The 18,725-nt window shown below is 35.8% G+C and overlaps 4 protein-coding genes across 6 annotated transcripts; all 4 read right to left on the minus strand.

Annotated features, from left to right (window-relative positions):
* Positions 1-369: 369 nt before the first annotated feature.
* Positions 370-5,540, minus strand: LOC100184367 (DBH-like monooxygenase protein 1). Of its 2 annotated transcripts, none has more exons than XR_003395783.1 (15): positions 5,363-5,540; positions 4,916-5,026; positions 4,411-4,560; positions 3,950-4,043; positions 3,477-3,658; positions 3,131-3,211; positions 2,794-2,895; positions 2,601-2,703; positions 2,367-2,536; positions 2,173-2,264; positions 1,838-1,994; positions 1,462-1,598; positions 1,060-1,154; positions 851-955; positions 370-756 (listed from the first exon to the last, which is right to left on the minus strand). XR_003395783.1 is itself a non-coding variant. In XM_026833810.1 (15 exons), the coding sequence occupies exons 1-15, from the start codon at positions 5,507-5,509 to the stop codon at positions 565-567; spliced, it is 1,917 nt and encodes a 638-aa protein (XP_026689611.1). In that variant the 5' UTR covers positions 5,510-5,540; the 3' UTR covers positions 370-564. The 2 variants fall into 2 exon arrangements, 1 of the variants encoding a protein (XP_026689611.1); XM_026833810.1 differs by having other exon boundaries at positions 1,060-1,151; positions 1,460-1,598.
* Positions 5,541-7,310: 1,770 nt separating this feature from the next.
* Positions 7,311-8,533, minus strand: LOC100180378 (triple QxxK/R motif-containing protein). Its single transcript, XM_002126350.5, has 3 exons — positions 8,313-8,533; positions 8,162-8,247; positions 7,311-7,837 (listed from the first exon to the last, which is right to left on the minus strand). The coding sequence occupies exons 1-3, from the start codon at positions 8,371-8,373 to the stop codon at positions 7,754-7,756; spliced, it is 231 nt and encodes a 76-aa protein (XP_002126386.1). The 5' UTR covers positions 8,374-8,533; the 3' UTR covers positions 7,311-7,753.
* Positions 8,534-8,692: 159 nt separating this feature from the next.
* On the minus strand, positions 8,693-11,180 carry LOC108949345 (octopamine receptor beta-1R-like). Of its 2 annotated transcripts, XM_018811383.2 has the most exons (6): positions 10,802-11,180; positions 10,440-10,730; positions 10,057-10,202; positions 9,442-9,595; positions 9,032-9,134; positions 8,693-8,946 (listed from the first exon to the last, which is right to left on the minus strand). In XM_018811383.2, the coding sequence occupies exons 1-6, from the start codon at positions 11,109-11,111 to the stop codon at positions 8,856-8,858; spliced, it is 1,095 nt and encodes a 364-aa protein (XP_018666928.2). In that variant the 5' UTR covers positions 11,112-11,180; the 3' UTR covers positions 8,693-8,855. The 2 variants fall into 2 exon arrangements, with proteins under 2 accessions (XP_018666928.2, XP_026689613.1); XM_026833812.1 differs by lacking the exon at positions 8,693-8,946 and having other exon boundaries at positions 9,446-9,595.
* A 469-nt stretch (positions 11,181-11,649) lies between these two features.
* On the minus strand, positions 11,650-17,242 carry LOC100176537 (solute carrier family 49 member A3-like). Its single transcript, XM_002121271.4, has 10 exons — positions 15,884-17,242; positions 15,611-15,822; positions 15,057-15,220; positions 14,727-14,812; positions 14,521-14,655; positions 14,345-14,464; positions 13,751-13,903; positions 13,231-13,385; positions 12,685-12,899; positions 11,650-12,067 (listed from the first exon to the last, which is right to left on the minus strand). The coding sequence occupies exons 1-10, from the start codon at positions 15,983-15,985 to the stop codon at positions 11,916-11,918; spliced, it is 1,494 nt and encodes a 497-aa protein (XP_002121307.1). The 5' UTR covers positions 15,986-17,242; the 3' UTR covers positions 11,650-11,915.
* Between the last annotated feature and the right edge of the window lie 1,483 nt (positions 17,243-18,725).

An 18,725-nucleotide genomic window follows, 5' to 3' on the forward strand; every position in this document is an offset into this window, starting at 1 on the left:
AATTAGTGACCACTGTGAGGAAGCCAGGTCAGCTAAGTGTTTTACCGTATGACACACGCTGACACGCCCACAATGGTAGCAGCATTGAGAATCACACTCCAATGACTTCATATCTTTTGATTACGATGTGAGTGCCAAACAAATGAGCGATGTGAGTGCCAAACAAAATGCATTAGCTACTAAAGACTATATCTATATTATGGCAGCTAACTTGATAACATAGATACGACTTTAAAACTCTTTCCATGGCACATAAATGGCGCAGTTGCATTTATGGTGAACACAAAAGCAAAGAAGATTCTTCTGACTAGTTTAGCTTCGCCTAACTTTACCAAGCATGCATCTGGGTATATGAGAAACATCAAGGTCTTGGGTATATATACTTTTTATCACTAATAAAACACTGCAAGCAAATCCTTATAAAACAAAATCATAAAACCTAATACTATAATAAACATATCAAATAAAATGTTTTAAACAACTTTTTATACACCATTTAGTATGTGTCATGTAAAATATCTTTCATTATCTTTTAAACATATTACTACATATAAAAATATCAACCTATGGAAGAATGAGTTTCATAATCACAGCCAGCCAACTGAAGAGCATGCCGTGGTAGGGAAACTGCAGGGAATTCGCTGAACCAGTAATGCAGTTTTGCAAAGGTTGGGTAACGGCTGGTGTTGAAGGGTTACATGTCAATGTTGGGGCTACGTATGCTGTGGTTATGTTAGGGGGTGGTACAAGGGAAGTCTGTGCAAAGAAATGTACACAAATTAATTCTAAAATTTAAGAACAACTAAGCTAAACAAAGATAAATATATAAAAGTATTACAATATAACTTACTACAACACCAGCTGGGGTGACTGCATTTTTATGACATTCCTGATCTCGTTGCATATTCTTTATATCATTGTTGAAAGTGGCAATATTTGTGGCAGACCAAGTTCTCTGAAAAAAATGCAATCTCAATCTGACATGCTGTTTTCATATAAGAATATAGGTTCATTAAAAATCTTTATACCACATTTGTATTAAATATAGTATGTACTTACATTGTTTAGTGCTTGCAAAACATTCATACCCGCATCTGTACCACTTGTTATATTTATTTCAGCAAAAGATGAGTATGCGTTCAAAGTTGGAATAACTGAAATAAAAGTTTCAACCATCCTAATTTGAAAAGTATTGTAATTTATATTTATCAACAAACTATAAAAAGGAAGGGAAATCTTACGGATGAAAAGGCAATTATGGACCAGGGTTTAAGTCGAACTTAACCAATGTTGACACAAAGGGTGAATCAGTTCATCAGCAAGTTAAAATGCTTCTAATTGTATAGGAGATTTTAAGCATGTTTTGCAGGTTCTTTTGTAAAACTATTTTTTGTTTAAGAATCCTCCATTCATAAATCATTGCACTGGTTGATGTTTCTGTTTACTAACACATCTACATGCCTTAAATCAGACAAACTGTATCCAAGGTATGGAACCAAAAGCTGGAAGCTAGGGGCAGTAGCACAATTGGTTATCGGCAGTTGAGGATAATAGAATACAAATGCAAGACACATTTCATTTGAAGTTCCCAATCCACCCTGAATTAAACATTGTTTATGGAAAACTAGTGTTTAACACTATCTCTTTTAATTTAAAAAATTAAAAATCACGCTCTATGACCTGTGCACTGTATACACCAAAAACGCAAAATACGCATTTAAAAATTTAGAGTAATTAGTTTGAGAGACATTTCATTTCTACTTTTCATAAAAAATAAGTAAACAAATAGGTCAACTATTACCAATGTCCATGGCCTGAAGATAAATGATAAGCTTACCGAAGTAAAGCCAGTTTTCCCCTCTGAATTATACGTACATACAACTTGCAAAGAATCGCCAGGTTTCACCACACGGTACTCAGGTAAATATCGATTTTCTTGAAAGTTAAAGTCATATGAGTTGTCCACTGCTATTGGTTTAAGTTCTGTTGTTCCTCTGTAAGAATTATATTTGTGTGTGTTATGTAGGGGCAACTGAAGCATTTTTTCAATATAACAATAAAGAAAAATTTGATTTTTGTTTAATTTTAACTTGAATTGGATATTTCTAGGCATTTATGGTTGCTTTAGTAGATGCTAGACAAACATGTATAAAAATTAAATATAAATAAAACCGTAAGTGCTTCAAAGAAATTGCTTTTCCAAGAAGATGAGAGTGAAGAAGTGTTGCAAAAACTGTGATATTGTTAATACTTGTCCCCATTGCCTGTAATAAACAGACCACAAGTAACAAAGAATCAGATTATTTTTAAACTTGTGAATTAATGGGCTGCAAAACACAGACAAACAACAATGTGAAAATGCTTACAGATTCAAGGCAATTTTGTGTACATTCTCCATAACTTTTGTAAGCCGGTGCTCCTGGAGGGATTATGTGAGTTAAGCCAAACACGGTACGACCTGCTTGTATCATAGCTGCATCGTTGGCTCGTAGATTAGGAGTGTATGTCAACTTTAAACCAGACGAATCAACAACATCTGTTTAAAAAGATATTAGACTTGTAAAAAACTTTTGTTTTTCAATTATTTTGAGTCCACGTACTAGATCGTATTGTAGGGTTGTCATAGTGAATTTCCAAAACTGCAAACTTTGGGTCTCCTGTCGCACCAATGGAAAATCCTGCCTCTCTTGGTAAGTAAAATGACTATAAAATTTAATTATTTAAAAATATTGAATTCCCAATACTAAAATATTCATTCTGAATACTGGTAACAATAAAGTGATGTTTGCATACCTGTCCGCCAATAGCCCAAGCCATATAAACACCTTGGCATGTTTCAAAGTCTGTTGGTAAATTTGTGTAACATTGTGTTGTTGTGCCAAGCGAGCTAGAGGCCTGTATGAATAAAATGTTAGAATTATTATATTTAATTGCATTATAAAATGTTTTCATTAACTACAATCCATTTTCTACTTTCATTCCATTAGTTTTTTTTTAATTTAGTCTTTATTAAACCAATAAAAAATACACTATACATGCAATTATAATACATCACACAACCAATTGAAACAGACAAAAGATAAAAATAAATCTCTAAGGCAAATTCAATCAAACTAAATTACAATCTGACCTGTAAAGTTTGTTGAGAGCAAATGTACAATACCATGTGATGTACATACAACTCGTTACCACTTGTGATCATCGGTTCTATCTATTGTAACAAATTATCATGTTGCAAGAACATTTAGATTTATTTCTTCTAATGTTAAAATACAAAGCCATACATAAAACAATCTAAAACAAAACAAGTTACATATGTAGTAACTTGTAACCGGGCATAAGGTGTATGAAACAAAACACCCTTGTTGTTAAAAGGACTGTCGCTCCATCATGCAAGGGTAAATAAGTTATACTTATTCTTTCTATTATATATTCTATTCTTTCAAATAATAATTTAAAACAAAACACTTGTGTACCTTTACAATGTGATGTTTGCTGCTTAATGTGGGAAATGCAAGCAACCGACAACTGTAGTAAGTATCAACTGCAGGCAGTGCAAACGCAGAATTGACAAAGTCAAAAGTTAAAAGTGTTTCACCAGGCACGGTAGTTTGTTGGGAAATTGGAATTGATTGAAGAGGAATGAAGTTCTGTGTTCCTGTACACCGTGAAGGCATAAAATTAGCGATTATCTTAACTACTGTAACAGCTTACCATATACCATTAAATAAAAATTGTGCAAAAATCAGCATGCGTGGCATTTGTGTGCTGCAACTACGTATTAATATACAGTATACCGGTATCACAGATGAGAAGGGCCACTCGTGATTTACGAGTGGCCTTTCTCATCTGTGCCGGCATGTATTGTACAGTTTACCATAGTTCAACACACTCCTCTAGGCCTAGTATAGGTACAATATCAAAGTACCAGATACATTGTTTTACATACCTCTGTTTGTAATACCATGGTAATTGCCAGCAACAATGTCTGTACCAATTGGATCGCTTGTTCCATACGCCCATATCAGCTTTAGTGTGTCTTCCTGAATGCACACGATAATTCAAATATACTGTAATTTTTCCAATTTATTTTTATTGACCAAGAAAAAGATAGGGGAATACCCATAAAATGGGGGTTACCCGTAGTCCTCCAACTTCCGCGCATGCGCACTAAACGATATTATTTGGGGAGTTGTTAAACAGACGTAAGCGGAAACGGCGCTTTAATTAACTCACATTGAAAACTGAATTTTAATTTACTACGGACATAATAAAATAGCACCCATGCTGTGTCAAGCAAAATATTTCATCTCTGCGCCTGCTGTATCATATCATCCGACTGCTGCCACACATTAATGGCTCAAGTATTAAAAGTGTGATTTACCAACAAACTGCATTATCTTGTTTTACCGTGATTGGACGATCAAAAGTTGTTTCGCACGCCGCAAGCTGCCGTCTAAACTTTAACATAGTCCAGCCGTTGGTTTCTGACGCCGCCAATAATTCTATATCTTGTTGGGTGTCTTTTGGTGGGAATGAATCTGCTGTTGCATGTCGATCCTACAAGCATATTGTTAAGGGTTGCGTCTGTCGTTTTGCGTGGAGGTGGATTTTTGAACAAATTACGTCAATAAGGTTAGTTTTAGGGATAAAGTAGAAAAGGGGGAGTCGGGACACATTTAGCAAATAACATAAAAATATCTTGATTGTGTTTTAAACAATTAACAATGACCCACTGGATTCGAAAGGATGTGGTTTCATAATTTTTTGAAAGTTCTTTGTTTACTTCAAATTTGGACGAGAAAATAGAATAAAAAGGTGTTCCATCTTTCTACACCCTATAATATATATTCCTTGATTTGTAAAGTTGTGGCTTGTATAAGACGTCGCTACTTAAGAACACGCAACACCATACCGTAATATATCCAGTACAGCCTTTCACCCAACCAACATAGATATCGGCGTTAACCATGTTTGGGTTTGGTGAAATACCAAAACCAATCCAACCGGTTGTTTGAACGTGGATCTGCGCAAAAAATTACATGTATGTAAATTGCTTTATTCTTAAGTGGGGGGGGACGCCGGTCGTGGTAACACGGGTGTTCTTTTTCATACATCTCGTTTTACGAGTTACCACGACCGCAACTGACAGTTTAGACAATCCATTACTGACAACTGGTTTGGAGCAATTGCCATTAATGGCTTGCTCAAGGAGACATATGTCTACAACGATTAGCAGCGACGAACTTTTAACCCATAATCTTTGGGTTGTAGGCAGTCCCGCTAACCAACGGTTCCACGGCACCTAAAACACTTACGAAGTTGAAAAGGGGCTAAATAAGAACATAACAAGAAATCTTACCTCCATTGTAATATGCGTTGCGTTGATGAGCTCCCAAAACAGAGAACCATTCACCCCAACACTTGCTCTATGGCTATAACTCATTGTTGGGCTCTGTCCATAGACAAGAGCTCCAATAAAACACGACAAAATAAATAGCTTAAACATCGTGTATCTGCACGACAAACTGTGCGATTATATTGATGGTAACTATAATTATTCTGCGCATTTTCTGCGTAGTTGTTAAACAATGATACAGTACGGTGGGGGGAGATGGGACACCTTTTAACTCTGTTTTCTCGTCCCATTTAGTAGTAAACAAAGAAAATTTTAAGAATTATAAAACTATATCCTGACGACTCCCATAGACTGCTGTTAATTATTTAAAACACGATTGGGATACTTGGATACTTATGTGCTAAAGATGTCCCATCTTCCCCCGCCCTACTATTCCTTTTTTTTTGTACTATATTATGAACAGTATGTGCTAAAGATGTCCCATCTTCCCCCGCCCTACTATTCCTTTAATTTTGTACTATATTATGAACAGTATGAAGCACCCGTCTGTATACCTAGTCGGATACGACAAAACTCGCGATCGAATTATGTTCGTGGCTTATTTGTAGCGTCTAAAGAAAAGGCAGTCAGATGATCAACTTTTGTTTTCTTCATGTCATGTATAACTTATCACGAGACTCCCTTTTGTCGGGCCGGTATTAATTTCTGGTACACAATGAGAAACTTAGATAAAGTTACAGTCCCTCAGAATGCTACCGCGTCCTATTCGTATTGTTAAATTCTATTCATATTATCAGAATATATTACTTTTGAATTCGTGGGCTTACAATATTCGGGGTGAACTATGCCACACCGTAAAAATCGCAGATGTGGGCACTGAGTATTTTTTTGTACACACCACTGAAATAATTTTAATGATTTACGGTTTTGTTGTATTTTTATCCTGATAATCCATCAAAAAACGATGTCATTTTCCAGCCTTTGACAATTCGTAAAACAGAAGTTCTTCTAAAGTCTAAACACTTGATCGCAAAAACTATAGATGAGAACATTTATCAAGCTAAAAAATGTGATATAACTTATTGAAGTCGATCGCAGGTTAGAAAAGAAAAACGGCATGGTGATAAGTGAAGTGCATTATCTCTTTAAAGCACCTGCGCTGTTAAATTATTAGTCCAGCTAAAGTTGTGCGCAGTTACGATAACAATTTGAATTCCTGAAAGAAAACGCGGTATGTTTGAAATGTTCATAACGACGATGATCAATGTTTTTCTGTCAACATATCAGCTACTGCTAAAGACGCTTTTAGTATGTTTAACTTTGTTTTTTTCTTGAACTGTAAAAAACACGACCAACCAATTCCCGATATTATTTGCCGATCCAAGCGAAACAACAGCAGCAAAAAAAGCCACAAGCGCCTACCACGTTACAGGAGTGCCAAACGAGTAATGTTTCATCTTGGCATTCGTCGATTGCATCCGCACTACACAAAATAGAGGAAATCCACACAGCCTTGAAACAGGAGCAGTTGAATTAGGTTTAAACTGACAGTCAGCTATCTAACAATTCCGTATTGTTCATGCGATAAACCAAAACTAAATCAAGAACAAAAATCAGTTTTTAGTTCTTGCAGTTGCAATCAAGTTGCTTGTAATCTGCCTTATAAGAAAGCTTGGTTTTCTGATATATAAATAGCTGGATCTGGTATACTGGGGTTTCTAATACAGGAACATCCAGTATTTTTATCAATCCTCATTTACAACCTGCCATTATTTCCTAAGCACACAAAGATTATCAATCTTTCTATATGTGTACTGTATACCCTAACTACTAATGTACTGGAAGCAAATACTTCTCTTAAGTTAGATTGAAACTGATCAATTATTATCGCCAATTCCATCCTGGCAAGAAAAAAGTTTGGGTTACACTTAACAGCAAAATGGACAAGTGCTTTACATTATTATTTTTTAATCATTTAAAACTAACAGCACATAAAGCAGTATTAATGTGTAATTACTGATAAAACTGTGGGCATAATAAAATATATATTTCGATATGTATAGTTAAAGTTTAAAATATTTTTAAATGAAACTTGTATATTACTCACAGTAAAAAAGTTTAACATTAAAAGTGCTCCATATTAAAATCAATTGCTCCATAAAGTTAAAGTAAACAAACAAGGTGAAATACTTTCAACATAACATAATTGCTTATTCATATGAATATCACTAAAAACTAAATAAAAATTCTTTCAGAAACAATTTTAAAACAACTAACTACACACTACACTTAAATGCTAAAAAAATTATAAATCAATTCAAAACCGAAAATCATTTTTTGCAAACAATTGCAATTGCAGAATTTCAATTTTAGTTATGTTCGAACTTCACTCATTTACTCCTTTGTGAATGATAGAAAGAACATAAGGTATATTGAAGCAAGAAGTACAAAGATTGCCAGCAATACCAACAGAACTTCCTAAAATAACATTTGCCAATAACTTTAGGAAAGACACTCAACTTGGCTAGCAGTAGGCGCTGACTATGATTATTATTTTTGTGGGAAGTTGAAACATTTGTCATTTTATTCAAAAAACATTTTTTCGAATATTTTTGTATGTGTCGAATAAAAAATACTAGTTGAAATGTAACTAAATCTATCTGTTACATGAACATCTTAGCTGTATAAAGTAAAAAGAAATAAAAAAAAAGTTAATAAAAGTCAGCAGTTAGGCTAGGTGTACAATTTTTATGCATGGAAATAAATAATAACAAGTAAAAAAAAATTTATGGATAATCGTACCTGAATTCCAATAGCTGACTGCTTTGCATCTGCTGCATCCTTGACAGACTTTACGGCAACTTTATTTCGCTGATACTCCTGTTTCCCTAAAACACAAAGTATTTAGTTTAAAAAAATATATTTTTTTTAACACAGAGCTAAGAGAGCTTACCGATGCGTTTCCTATATGTTTCTACGTTACTTCCTCTGTTCAAATTATCCTTTTTAGCCATTTTGACTTCAGTTATTAGGTTACCGTACTTACTTTGCTCAAACCATTAGAAAGAACCGTCAGAATGCTAGGGTTTTTGATCGTTTTGCATGTAGTTACTCTAAAAACATCATTCGCGTTTGCAAAACACAGAAAAGTTTGTTGACGTTGCATCACGTTGCGCGTCCAAGCGAAACCAAAATCGATGAGCCGTATCAAACAAAAAACATAAACATCTAATGAACACCAACAAAATTTTTCTACTTTCTCATTACTGTATTTTAATTGTATTAAATGTTTCAGGAATTGAAAAATTTTGACTTTCCCTAAAAAAGTGTTAATGATAAAAAACTGCTGCAAATAAGCCGTTTGACGAATATAAAATGGCGTTTGGTAAACGATTCTCGCTTACAATAAATTTTGTATAGTAAGCCATAGAGACGACTGTAAAACCGGCTATCGTGTCTTTTTCAGTATAAAGCTTGCTGGTGAGTTGATGCCAGTTTAGCAAAGACGACAGCGTAATCTTAAATTGCTTTTTACACATTTTCGAAAATCCTTGTCGAATAGGCTATACACCACCACGTTGACCAAACTGTTAAAACAAGGAAAAGAAATCAAAACTGTGAAAAAATATAAATTAAAACTGTGTTGCATTTTTGCAAAAGAACCATGCTGACCTGTTGCCCATGCTGAGATAAAAGCAAGCTGCGGTTGGTGCAACTATCTCCGCACAGCTCTTTCTAAGAGTGAAGTATGCGATTGATAGTGCCACGATGGGAACTATAGAAAAGAGAAGGAAATAATTTATAAATACAAATTAACTTATTCCGTGTCTTGGTGTATGAAGATTTATAGTAGAGTGGGGAAGACGGGACACCTTTAGCACATAATATCCAAATATCCTGATCGTGTTTTGAACAATTAACAACGGTCTGTGGGAGTCGTGGGGACACGGTTTTATATTTCTTTGAATATTCTTTGTTTACTGCCAAAGGGAACGAGAAAATAAAATGAAAAGGTGTCCCATCTTCCCCCACCCTACTATAAAGTGTTAAAATGGTAGTTTTAAATTAGAGTTTATACTGACTGACGGTGGCTGAAAATCCAAGTTTCATGGTACTTAAATGTACAATCATAGATAATTCCTTCTTCATGTTGCTGGCTCTGGCATGGTTGGCCAACCGTTTCGACTTTTTAAACTGTAGGTGTCCAATACACATGGTCGTTGTCAGTATCAACATCTAGATAAATGCATTGTACAGTAAGGTGGGGGAAGACGGGACACTTTTATCTCTATTTTCTCGTCTCGTTTAGTAGTAAACAAAGAACATTAAAGAAATTATAAAACTATATGCTCACGACTCCCATTGACCGTTAGTAATTGTTTGAAACACGATAAGGATATTTATAGGCTAAAGGTGTCCCATCTTCTCCCAACCTACTATACATCAGGGTGGGGGCGACAGGACTGTGTTTTAAATAATTAACAACGGTCTAGGACTGTGTTTTAAATAATTAACAGCGGTCTATGAGAGTCGCGAGGATATACGGTCTTGTTTGAATTTTCTTTGTTTACTATCAAATGCGATGGGAAATCAGAATGAAAATGTGTTCCGTTTTTCCCACCCTATACTGTACTATTACACACAGGCTTTTAAATAGAATCTGAATATAATAGGAAGTCCGTTTAACATAATTTTACCGTTAAAACGAAAGGCAGAACTATAAATATTCCCATAAGAACAATGACCGAGTCGATATTTTTTCTTGCATCGACTAGGTTGATATACGGATAGTACACAAACAAGCTTGGGAAGTAGTTAAACACAAAGCGTTTCGGAAACCACCCTGCAATAAAACAAACTGGTAAAATGCGGAACAAATTTGTAGTTTGTGTTTACGATGAACGATGAGCATAAGCTGACATAGTCGGTTATTCTTTATTATCAAAAAGTGATAAATATTTAAAGGTACGTTGATACATCACTGTATCGAAATCATTGTTTTAAATTGTATGATGTATATACGTAAAAAATGTTCATTGCTAAGCCGTCTGTCTATATAACAGCAAGGAAATGTATTTACCAGGTACCGAAGCTGTAACGGCTGAAACAATCCAAACGCCAATCAGAACACGATGCAGTGAAGAGCGACTTTGTAATTTGTAGCTGATTGGCCACTGTATCGCGTACAGACGTTCGCAGCTTAGCAGCAGAAGGTGGTACAATGATGATGTGACAGTAAAGACAAACACAACAGCACCTATCACAGCAGGTGCGGTGTTCACCACCGATGCTTGGTACTGCACCAACTCAGCAGCAGTCCAGTTAAGAGTTTTCACAAAGTGATAGACTACCACAGTGAATATATTCAAACCTGTAATGTGCAAATAATTGAATCCTTTATACATAGTTTCTTTGGTCTAGCATTTCAAGTTTATAATTTACCTGTTAAAATATCTGCCCCGGCCAATGACGTGCGTATGACGTCAACTTTTGATTGACGTTTTAAGAATCTGGTGCTAATAATTATGATGACGTTTCCCGCCACTATCATGAATCCAAGTATGAGAAGCAAAGTAATGAAGATAGCTGCATACCGCATGTTACACGCTGGGCAAGCATTCAGAGTCACGTTTTCACATTCAGTGGTGAAATTAGTGGAACAGAAAACAACAGCCATGCAATTAAAATCATATTCAACCTGACCAGCAGTTTGATTACCCATAATCGTTGCAGCGTTGTATGTGGAATTCATCGCTTTGCTATTAACCTGAAAGCTGTCAACTTTGCTTTTGTTTAATGTCTAGTATTTTGAACTTTTCAGTTTAAATTATTCAACTCAGCTTCAGCAGCAACTATAAACACAACACTCGTTGAAAATTGCTTTAATCACTAGGTAGTCCGCAGAATGATTAATGAAAGAGTATATACCTATAAATAACCGGTTCAAACAACGTGATATTGCTGGTCCGACGAGCTTCGCGACAGCAGAGGAAACTAACTACATTGAATCACATCATAACAATTTTGTGACAATTTTGTAATTTAACTTTTTTTCGGTCGGATAATTTTGTTGGTAGATTTTGGTGAACCAATTTATATTTCTCGAATAGACACTGAAACCAGTGAGATGCATGATATATATTAAATAGGGCACGTTAGCATATTCGATAAGCTGTTTATATGTACAGTATACAAACACGCAAACAAGTCCTATTACAAAACAAACCTAAATTTCTGATATACGTTTTAAAAGATAACTTCATTTAGTGTATGAAGAGAACTTGAACGTTTAGGTTTTTATATTCAACCAGATCAATTGAAACTTAAATATTCCATCGACTGACCAGAAACGTTTTATAAATGTAGTAAAGCGGGGTAAGATGGGACATCTTTGGCACATAATATCTTGTAAACAATTAACAACGGTCTATGGTCTATGAGAAGAGTGAGGATACAGCTTTATAATTCTTTGTTTCTATTTTCTACTACCAAATGTGACGATATATAAGGTGTCCCAAAGATAAGGTGTCCCATCTTTCCCCACCCTACTGTATTTTTACACGGCAGTTATATTGCTGGTACTACATTGCGAAATGTTGTCACTTATAGCATGTTGTTCTGCTTTCATACGGTGGTATTTAGGTCGGAAGAACCCAAGAAGGGCGATGCATAGAATCCCAATGTAGGCCGTGCACACGTACACAGAAACTAAAAAAGATTTCGTGTATTTTAAGTTTCTTATGTAACCGGAACAAATCTGTTGTATTATTAGCACGTATTGTGTTAATGTATCCGCCCATACATACATACACGGGTATTTATATAGTTTGGATTTGTTACATACATTTTACACAATGAGTGTATTTAAAAAGTCTAGGTGTGTGACGTGTACACAAAAAGATACAGCTTTTACTGAGTTTAATTTAGCAGTGTAAACACTATAGCCGCACAAGCAAAACTCGGCGGAAACTCTTTCATGTTCTTTGTTTACTATCAAATGGAACGAGAAAATAGAATAAAACCTATTCCTACCCCTTACTATACATATGCAAACATTGGTAAACTTGAGATCTGACATTTATACAATGAGCATACAGTACTGTGGGAAAACGGAACACCTTTAACATATTTAACATAACGGCCTATAAAAGTCGTGGCGGTACGGCTTTAATTGGTCTAACATATTTAACATAACGGCCTAAAAAAGTCGTGGCGATATGGCTTTAATTGGTCTAAGTTTACTAATAAATAGAATGCGAAAATAGAATGAAAAGGTATCCCACCTTCGCCCACACTACTATATATTAAGTCTAGGTGAAACTCACCGCTCATATCGTAAGTTATTGGTTGAACGGCTGCAGTAGCGGTTGCCATGGCAACGGAACTTAACTCAGTAACATCTGAAGGCGTTGTGTATGTCGTTGTTAACACTTCATCGCTTACGTAATGACATTTTGAGTCATAATAATTGACCTGCTCCGCTGTCATTGGAGATCCGATAGATTGCAGTATGAATATAAGGATGATAGATTGAAGTTGGCTGTTTGATAGATAACGACTGATTTTAATTAAAACGGTATAAGCGCTACTTCATTTTTAACCGATTAGCGCCTTGATGAATAAAAAAATGTAGCTTGGTTTATTCTCGCATGGCTGGAAAACGACAGTCGTTTATAAACGGGTGTTTTTTTTCATAAACCTCATGCCAGCTTACTATAGTTACCACGTATATAACTTTCTGAGTGTGTTTTTTTGTTAGTGTGGCAATTCAGACAATCCAGTAGTAACCATTATCAGTATTGTACATATGACTAAAAAACTAATGGGTCAATCAAACGTATAATGCAGTTAATATTAAACAATAATTTTACCCAGAAATCATAATAAGACCAGATGTTGTAGCTGATCCAACAGGATAAGTACATTCCGCGCCCAGTTCAACACCAATGGGATAAATTCCAAAGGAAAACAAACCGATCCCGGTAATGAGAATGAGAACCAAATACCCCATGTTGTAGTGGAATGTCTATCGGAGGGAATATAAATTGAATAAACCAGGTGCGGGTGAATGATGAATGTAACTTATTTATCCTCACAAGCACGGCTGGGTAACTATACAGTCGTTACGACACGGGTGTTCTGCTTAATATACCTCGAGCTGGCGTACGAGTTAACGCGTATTTAGTGGGTGTTTTTTTCTTATTCGATATGCTAATACACAATTAACAACAAACTTGATTTTAAAAGCAGAACGTTGAAAAAAAACTAACTATAGTAACTTGGGGTAATAGAAAAATTGGCAAAAGTAAAAGTGTATCTAATGTGCCGCATAAGGACCTATCTTATACCTTATCCATATGTATATTAAATAGTATATAGGAAAACACTTACACAGCTAAAAATAATAATTCCAATCGTTGTAATGACGTAACAGACTTTTACTGTAGATGAAAACTGCTTTGTGATGTCACAGTAGGTTCCTATTATAGCAGCTCCAAGTACACCTGTGCCAGTGAGCACGGCGGAACATACACCGGCCATGGTCTGTTTAATAAGATTATGGGTTGCCGTTTTGTCGTTTATGAAGTTATAGAATTTATATGGTTAATTATGATTTAAATGATCAAAAACTTCAGTCGGAGATAAGCACGTGTATATAGTAGGGTAGGGGACGATGGGACACATTTTCGTTCTATTTTCTCGTCCCATCTGTTAGTAAACAAAAAACATTCAAAGAATTATAAAACCGTATTTTCACGACTTCTATTGACCGTTGTTAATTGTTTAACACGATCAGGATAATGGGATACTATATGTGCTAAAGGTGTTCCGTCTCTCTCCACCCTATACTATAGGATAAATTTGTTTGCATACTTTGTATGCCTGTAAAGAGTTGTTCAATTTAAGTTTATGTATATATACACAGTAGGGTCCAGTACTTTAAGTATTAAGTATTTTTTTCAAATGCAAACAGTTTTCACTCACGTTGGTGTAACCAAAGGGGCATAAAAGTTGTGCAAGCAACGTGGCGAAAGTTGAGTAAAGACCGATCCCACCGCCGACCGTGAGAACAAGAATCATGTAATCTTTATTTCGTAGTACTTCCTAAAATCGGTTAATTATTATAAAAATGAAAAAAATACAACAACAACAAGCGTTACTTTTATTCCTTTCCCAAAAACCTCCTTTTTCGTTTTATCGCCGCCGGCAGAGGGCGGTAAAGGCGGTTCGCCTGACGTCATAACACAGGTTGTGTAAACAGCACCAGCTGCTGCGGGTACGGCCATCGTAATGAGCTGTAAAAATCTGATCGATTAAAGATTGTACTATGATGCCAATAGTCAGTAAATATAAAATGATCACCCACGAGATTAAGCATGTCTAATTCTCCTGTAGTCGAGCTCACAAATGTCGGCGAAACAAGCCCTGCGATCACTACACCGACCGGGTTTGCTGAAAGTAAAGTCCTGAAAATTAGATGCTTCTATAAGGGAGCTTATAAGAGCAACAGACGTATGGTAGGTTGAGGTGAAATGGAGTTTTTTTCCTAGCTTTGGCAGATAAATACAGAATATTAAGAAAATTTTATAACTCCAGCCCTGCCAAAAGAGCGTTGTTAATTGACACGTTTAGGAAATATGGGGTTTTGGTGCTAACGGTATCCCATTTTACCCCAAATTACCGTATGTATACGCACCCACAGAGGCAAATGTATTAGCGAGAGTTCGCTGGTCGTCGGCGAACCAAGTTGATGCCGTCTTTGCCGGGGCGTACATGGTAAAAGGCTGACCCAAAGCACAAATAGTCTGCCCGACGAATAATAATGCAATCTTGCCGGTCGGTGGAATGGATTCAATGACGCTGTAAAGAAAAACATGGGATTGAAAACAACTTTATACCAAATAAAAGGGTGCATCATGCACATAGTTTAGTATATATGTGATCAAAAATAAAATGGTTATCAAATAAAAAACGAAAATTTTGTTCTGAAACGGATATTTGTTTGTGGTAAACAACGAACAGTCACCCGGAGTTCAATTTGTGGTGTGAGCAATTTTATTGACCCTTCGCAGTGTTATTTTGCTGCGCCAGGGTATCGTCTGATTGTGATTTGTATTAGGTTACTTATTAATTAAAACTGTGAGTTCCGGAAAAACAAATAGGAGTTGGGTCAAAAGGCGATAAAAATGTGACAAAGGCAATAGAAGCTAGAACGCATGCTTCCCCAAAACAAACATTATTCGTATTAACCTTATTATACGCAGACCGCCACCAATAGCGGTAAGCCACGCAGAAATAAGAAGGGCTGGTTTCAATCCATATTTCTCAAGTACAATAGTCGCAACAGCCCCAACCGGGATTGCCGAGATCATAAAAACGAGCGAGAGCCCGTTCACCGTTGCAAGATCAGTGTTGTAATATTCCACCGTTGGATATGGCACCGCAGTAAAAGTAAGCCAAATCTGCAAACATACAGGAGCTTAATTAAATAATCGTAAAAATGCCACAAATACAATGACTTACCAGCGCTCCACTGAGGTTGCATATTACTACAGAACCTAACACCAACCAACGTTTCGCATACGTTCGGTAATTTTCCTCCAATACACTCTTTTCGTCTTGCATTTTAAAGCCTTTTTACATTAAATTCTCCTGCGTCTATCTAAACAATAAAATCGTTGTTGGGAACTAAAATCTATTGTCCCCTTTTTTTCTTTCAATTCTGGGCCAACAGCCAGCTCGTCAGACCGTGCACTCAACATACGCCATGTGTTGTGTAGTCGACTCTGAACAACAAGTGCATTACTATACGTCAATCTCTAGACCCGAAACTCGACCGTTCAACTAACGTGTGGTTCACCTGTCGAATCCTTATATTACTCCGGCGGTTTCGAGTAAAAAGAGTTCACGACGAGCTTTTTAACAACAGAATTAAAATATTGACACTGCACCGACACGCGGCAGTGCTTAAACAACGTTTAATCATCAATTTAGCTTAAACGAGCACCCCGCAATAACCCTGCGGCGCTAGAAAACTTGCAATTAGAAGATACACAAGGAACAATCAAATACGGTTGGGTTTTCTGAATTATGAAAAACTGTTTATTCGGACTAAGCTTTCAAATCCATCAAAAAGTGTTTACTTTGTAATTTAACGCATACACTGCACTTAACCAACCGTATCCACAAATTATCCACAAAAGTGAAATATTGAGCAAAATAACAGGTTTACATGGAGTTGTTTAAGTTTTGAGCAGTTGGTCGGAATTTTTATTGATTTTGGAAGCAACATTCAATAACTTAACATCAGCGCCGAAATGATGGGTTTATACCATATATGTGGCGCAGTTAGCGTGCTATTTCTATTAGTTAAAAAAAAAAAAACATTGAAATCCTAAACAATGATCGTAAATTTGCCATTTGCTATACACACTTTTTCATGCAATTGATTTTCAATATTAAAAGTTAAATAATATTAAATACTTGAATTTAGAATTTGGGGCGGATTTTAAAATAATCTCTTACAAAAAGCTGGACCTGCGCAATTTTCATATGAACTCACAAATTCATTCTCAGAGGCGAATACTAAAATTAGCAGGAAAACTAAAAATAGCTTCAGCAATTTTCGGGTTTTCTCCGCCAGCGCAGATATACGATAAGCATAGGCTGTCAGTTCGCGACCTGGATGGCTTCAAATTTCAAAGGGAAATGTGGTTTTCTTTTCAACCAAGTGCGCCTAAAGGCACCATGGCAAAATATAAACACAACAACCAGATTACGTTATTTCTCATTGCAGTATAGGACACTTTGTTTGCGTTAACACTTCAGAAATCTGCCATATCATTCGACGTTTTGCAAATCAATATATAGTAGGTCGGGGGAAGATGGGACACCTTTACCAAAAAATATCCAAATAACCTATGGTGTTTTAAAGAATTAACAACTGTCCATGGGAGTCGTGAGGATGCGGTTTTATAATTATTTAAGGGTTCTTTGTTTACTACCAAGGGTTGAAAAGGTGTTCCATCTTCTTCTCGCCCGGTTCACGCGTTTGGGGTTACCCTCAAAGTTAGCTCAAGAAAGCTTTGTAATTCTTAGTACAGGGTTATATATACATAGACCGTTGTTTATTATTTAATCGTGATTATAGGATACATTTGTATATTATGTGCTTAAGGTGTCCCAACCTACCCCATGTAGTATTTACTACCTAATATGAGGGGAAAGCATTCTGATCGTATGGTATTACGCGTAAAAATTAAACCAAGACAGGTTTGCGTTTTACTCAACGTCAAATACCTATTGTTACATAAACGTTCGTTTCGCTGCACTCGGCTGTTGTTTGTGTAATAAACCAATGATGTTATTCAACAAAACAACAGTGATATCAAAACAAACGTCAAAAGGAACGTCACATTACGTATTTGAATACGTAGTACCGTGGTTTTCTGTTCATTTTAAGTGCAGACAAAACAAGGCAGTGCTGGTAAACGAATTTTCCGTTGTATATTGTATAAACGTTGACTCGAATTGTTATACATATACAATTGCTAATTGTTATGTATAGTAGAGAGGGGTAAGGTGGGACACGTTATCTTTTCCCTTTCTGGTCATATTTGGTAGTACTGTATAAACAAAGAATATTAACATAATTATAGAACTTTAACCCAGCTTCTCTATAACAGCGATGTTAATTTTTTAAAACACCTTCGGAAACTATGGAATTCAGGAGCAAACTGTATCCCAACTTACCACACAGCATCCTATATACGCAGTAGGTTCGGTCCCCCGTTGTTCTTCGTGTTTAAAATTGCTACTAAAGCTACCATAATCCGCAGTGTATTCATAGCCGCACTGGCGTTAAGTGAACATGGACAGTTACATTGTGTTATTTATTGAAAACGAAAGTTACAGAAAACGTTAGCTGCTCACGGATTCACGGTGATCAATAATATAATACCAACATGCAATCAAAGTATTACGAAAGAGTATTTCACATAACGAGAACAGAAAAATGAGTGAACACTTTACATGATTACGGAAATAAATACTGTTTTAACCATAATTAAATCTGCACAATTTATTAACTAAACTAATAAAAATCCAATCTGCAAAAATTCAGTGATTTTGTAATTTTTTAGATAAACTGCATTGTAAGCGTTCAAATTGTGTAAAATTGTTACTAAAAATAAAACATTCACAAAAACAGTTTTGCACAAATTGCTATCGTAATTACCCCATTAGCTCAATGGGTAGCTTTACAAGTATATAAACAAATTTCAAATTTGTTTATGGCAAGGTTTTGTATTTACAATCCATAAGGGGAAGGGGCAGTTGCTGGTGGGTGCGATTCTGAATTATACAA

Source organism: Ciona intestinalis, chromosome 3 (genome assembly GCF_000224145.3).
Source record: "Ciona intestinalis chromosome 3, KH, whole genome shotgun sequence".
NCBI lineage: Eukaryota > Metazoa > Chordata > Ascidiacea > Phlebobranchia > Cionidae > Ciona > Ciona intestinalis.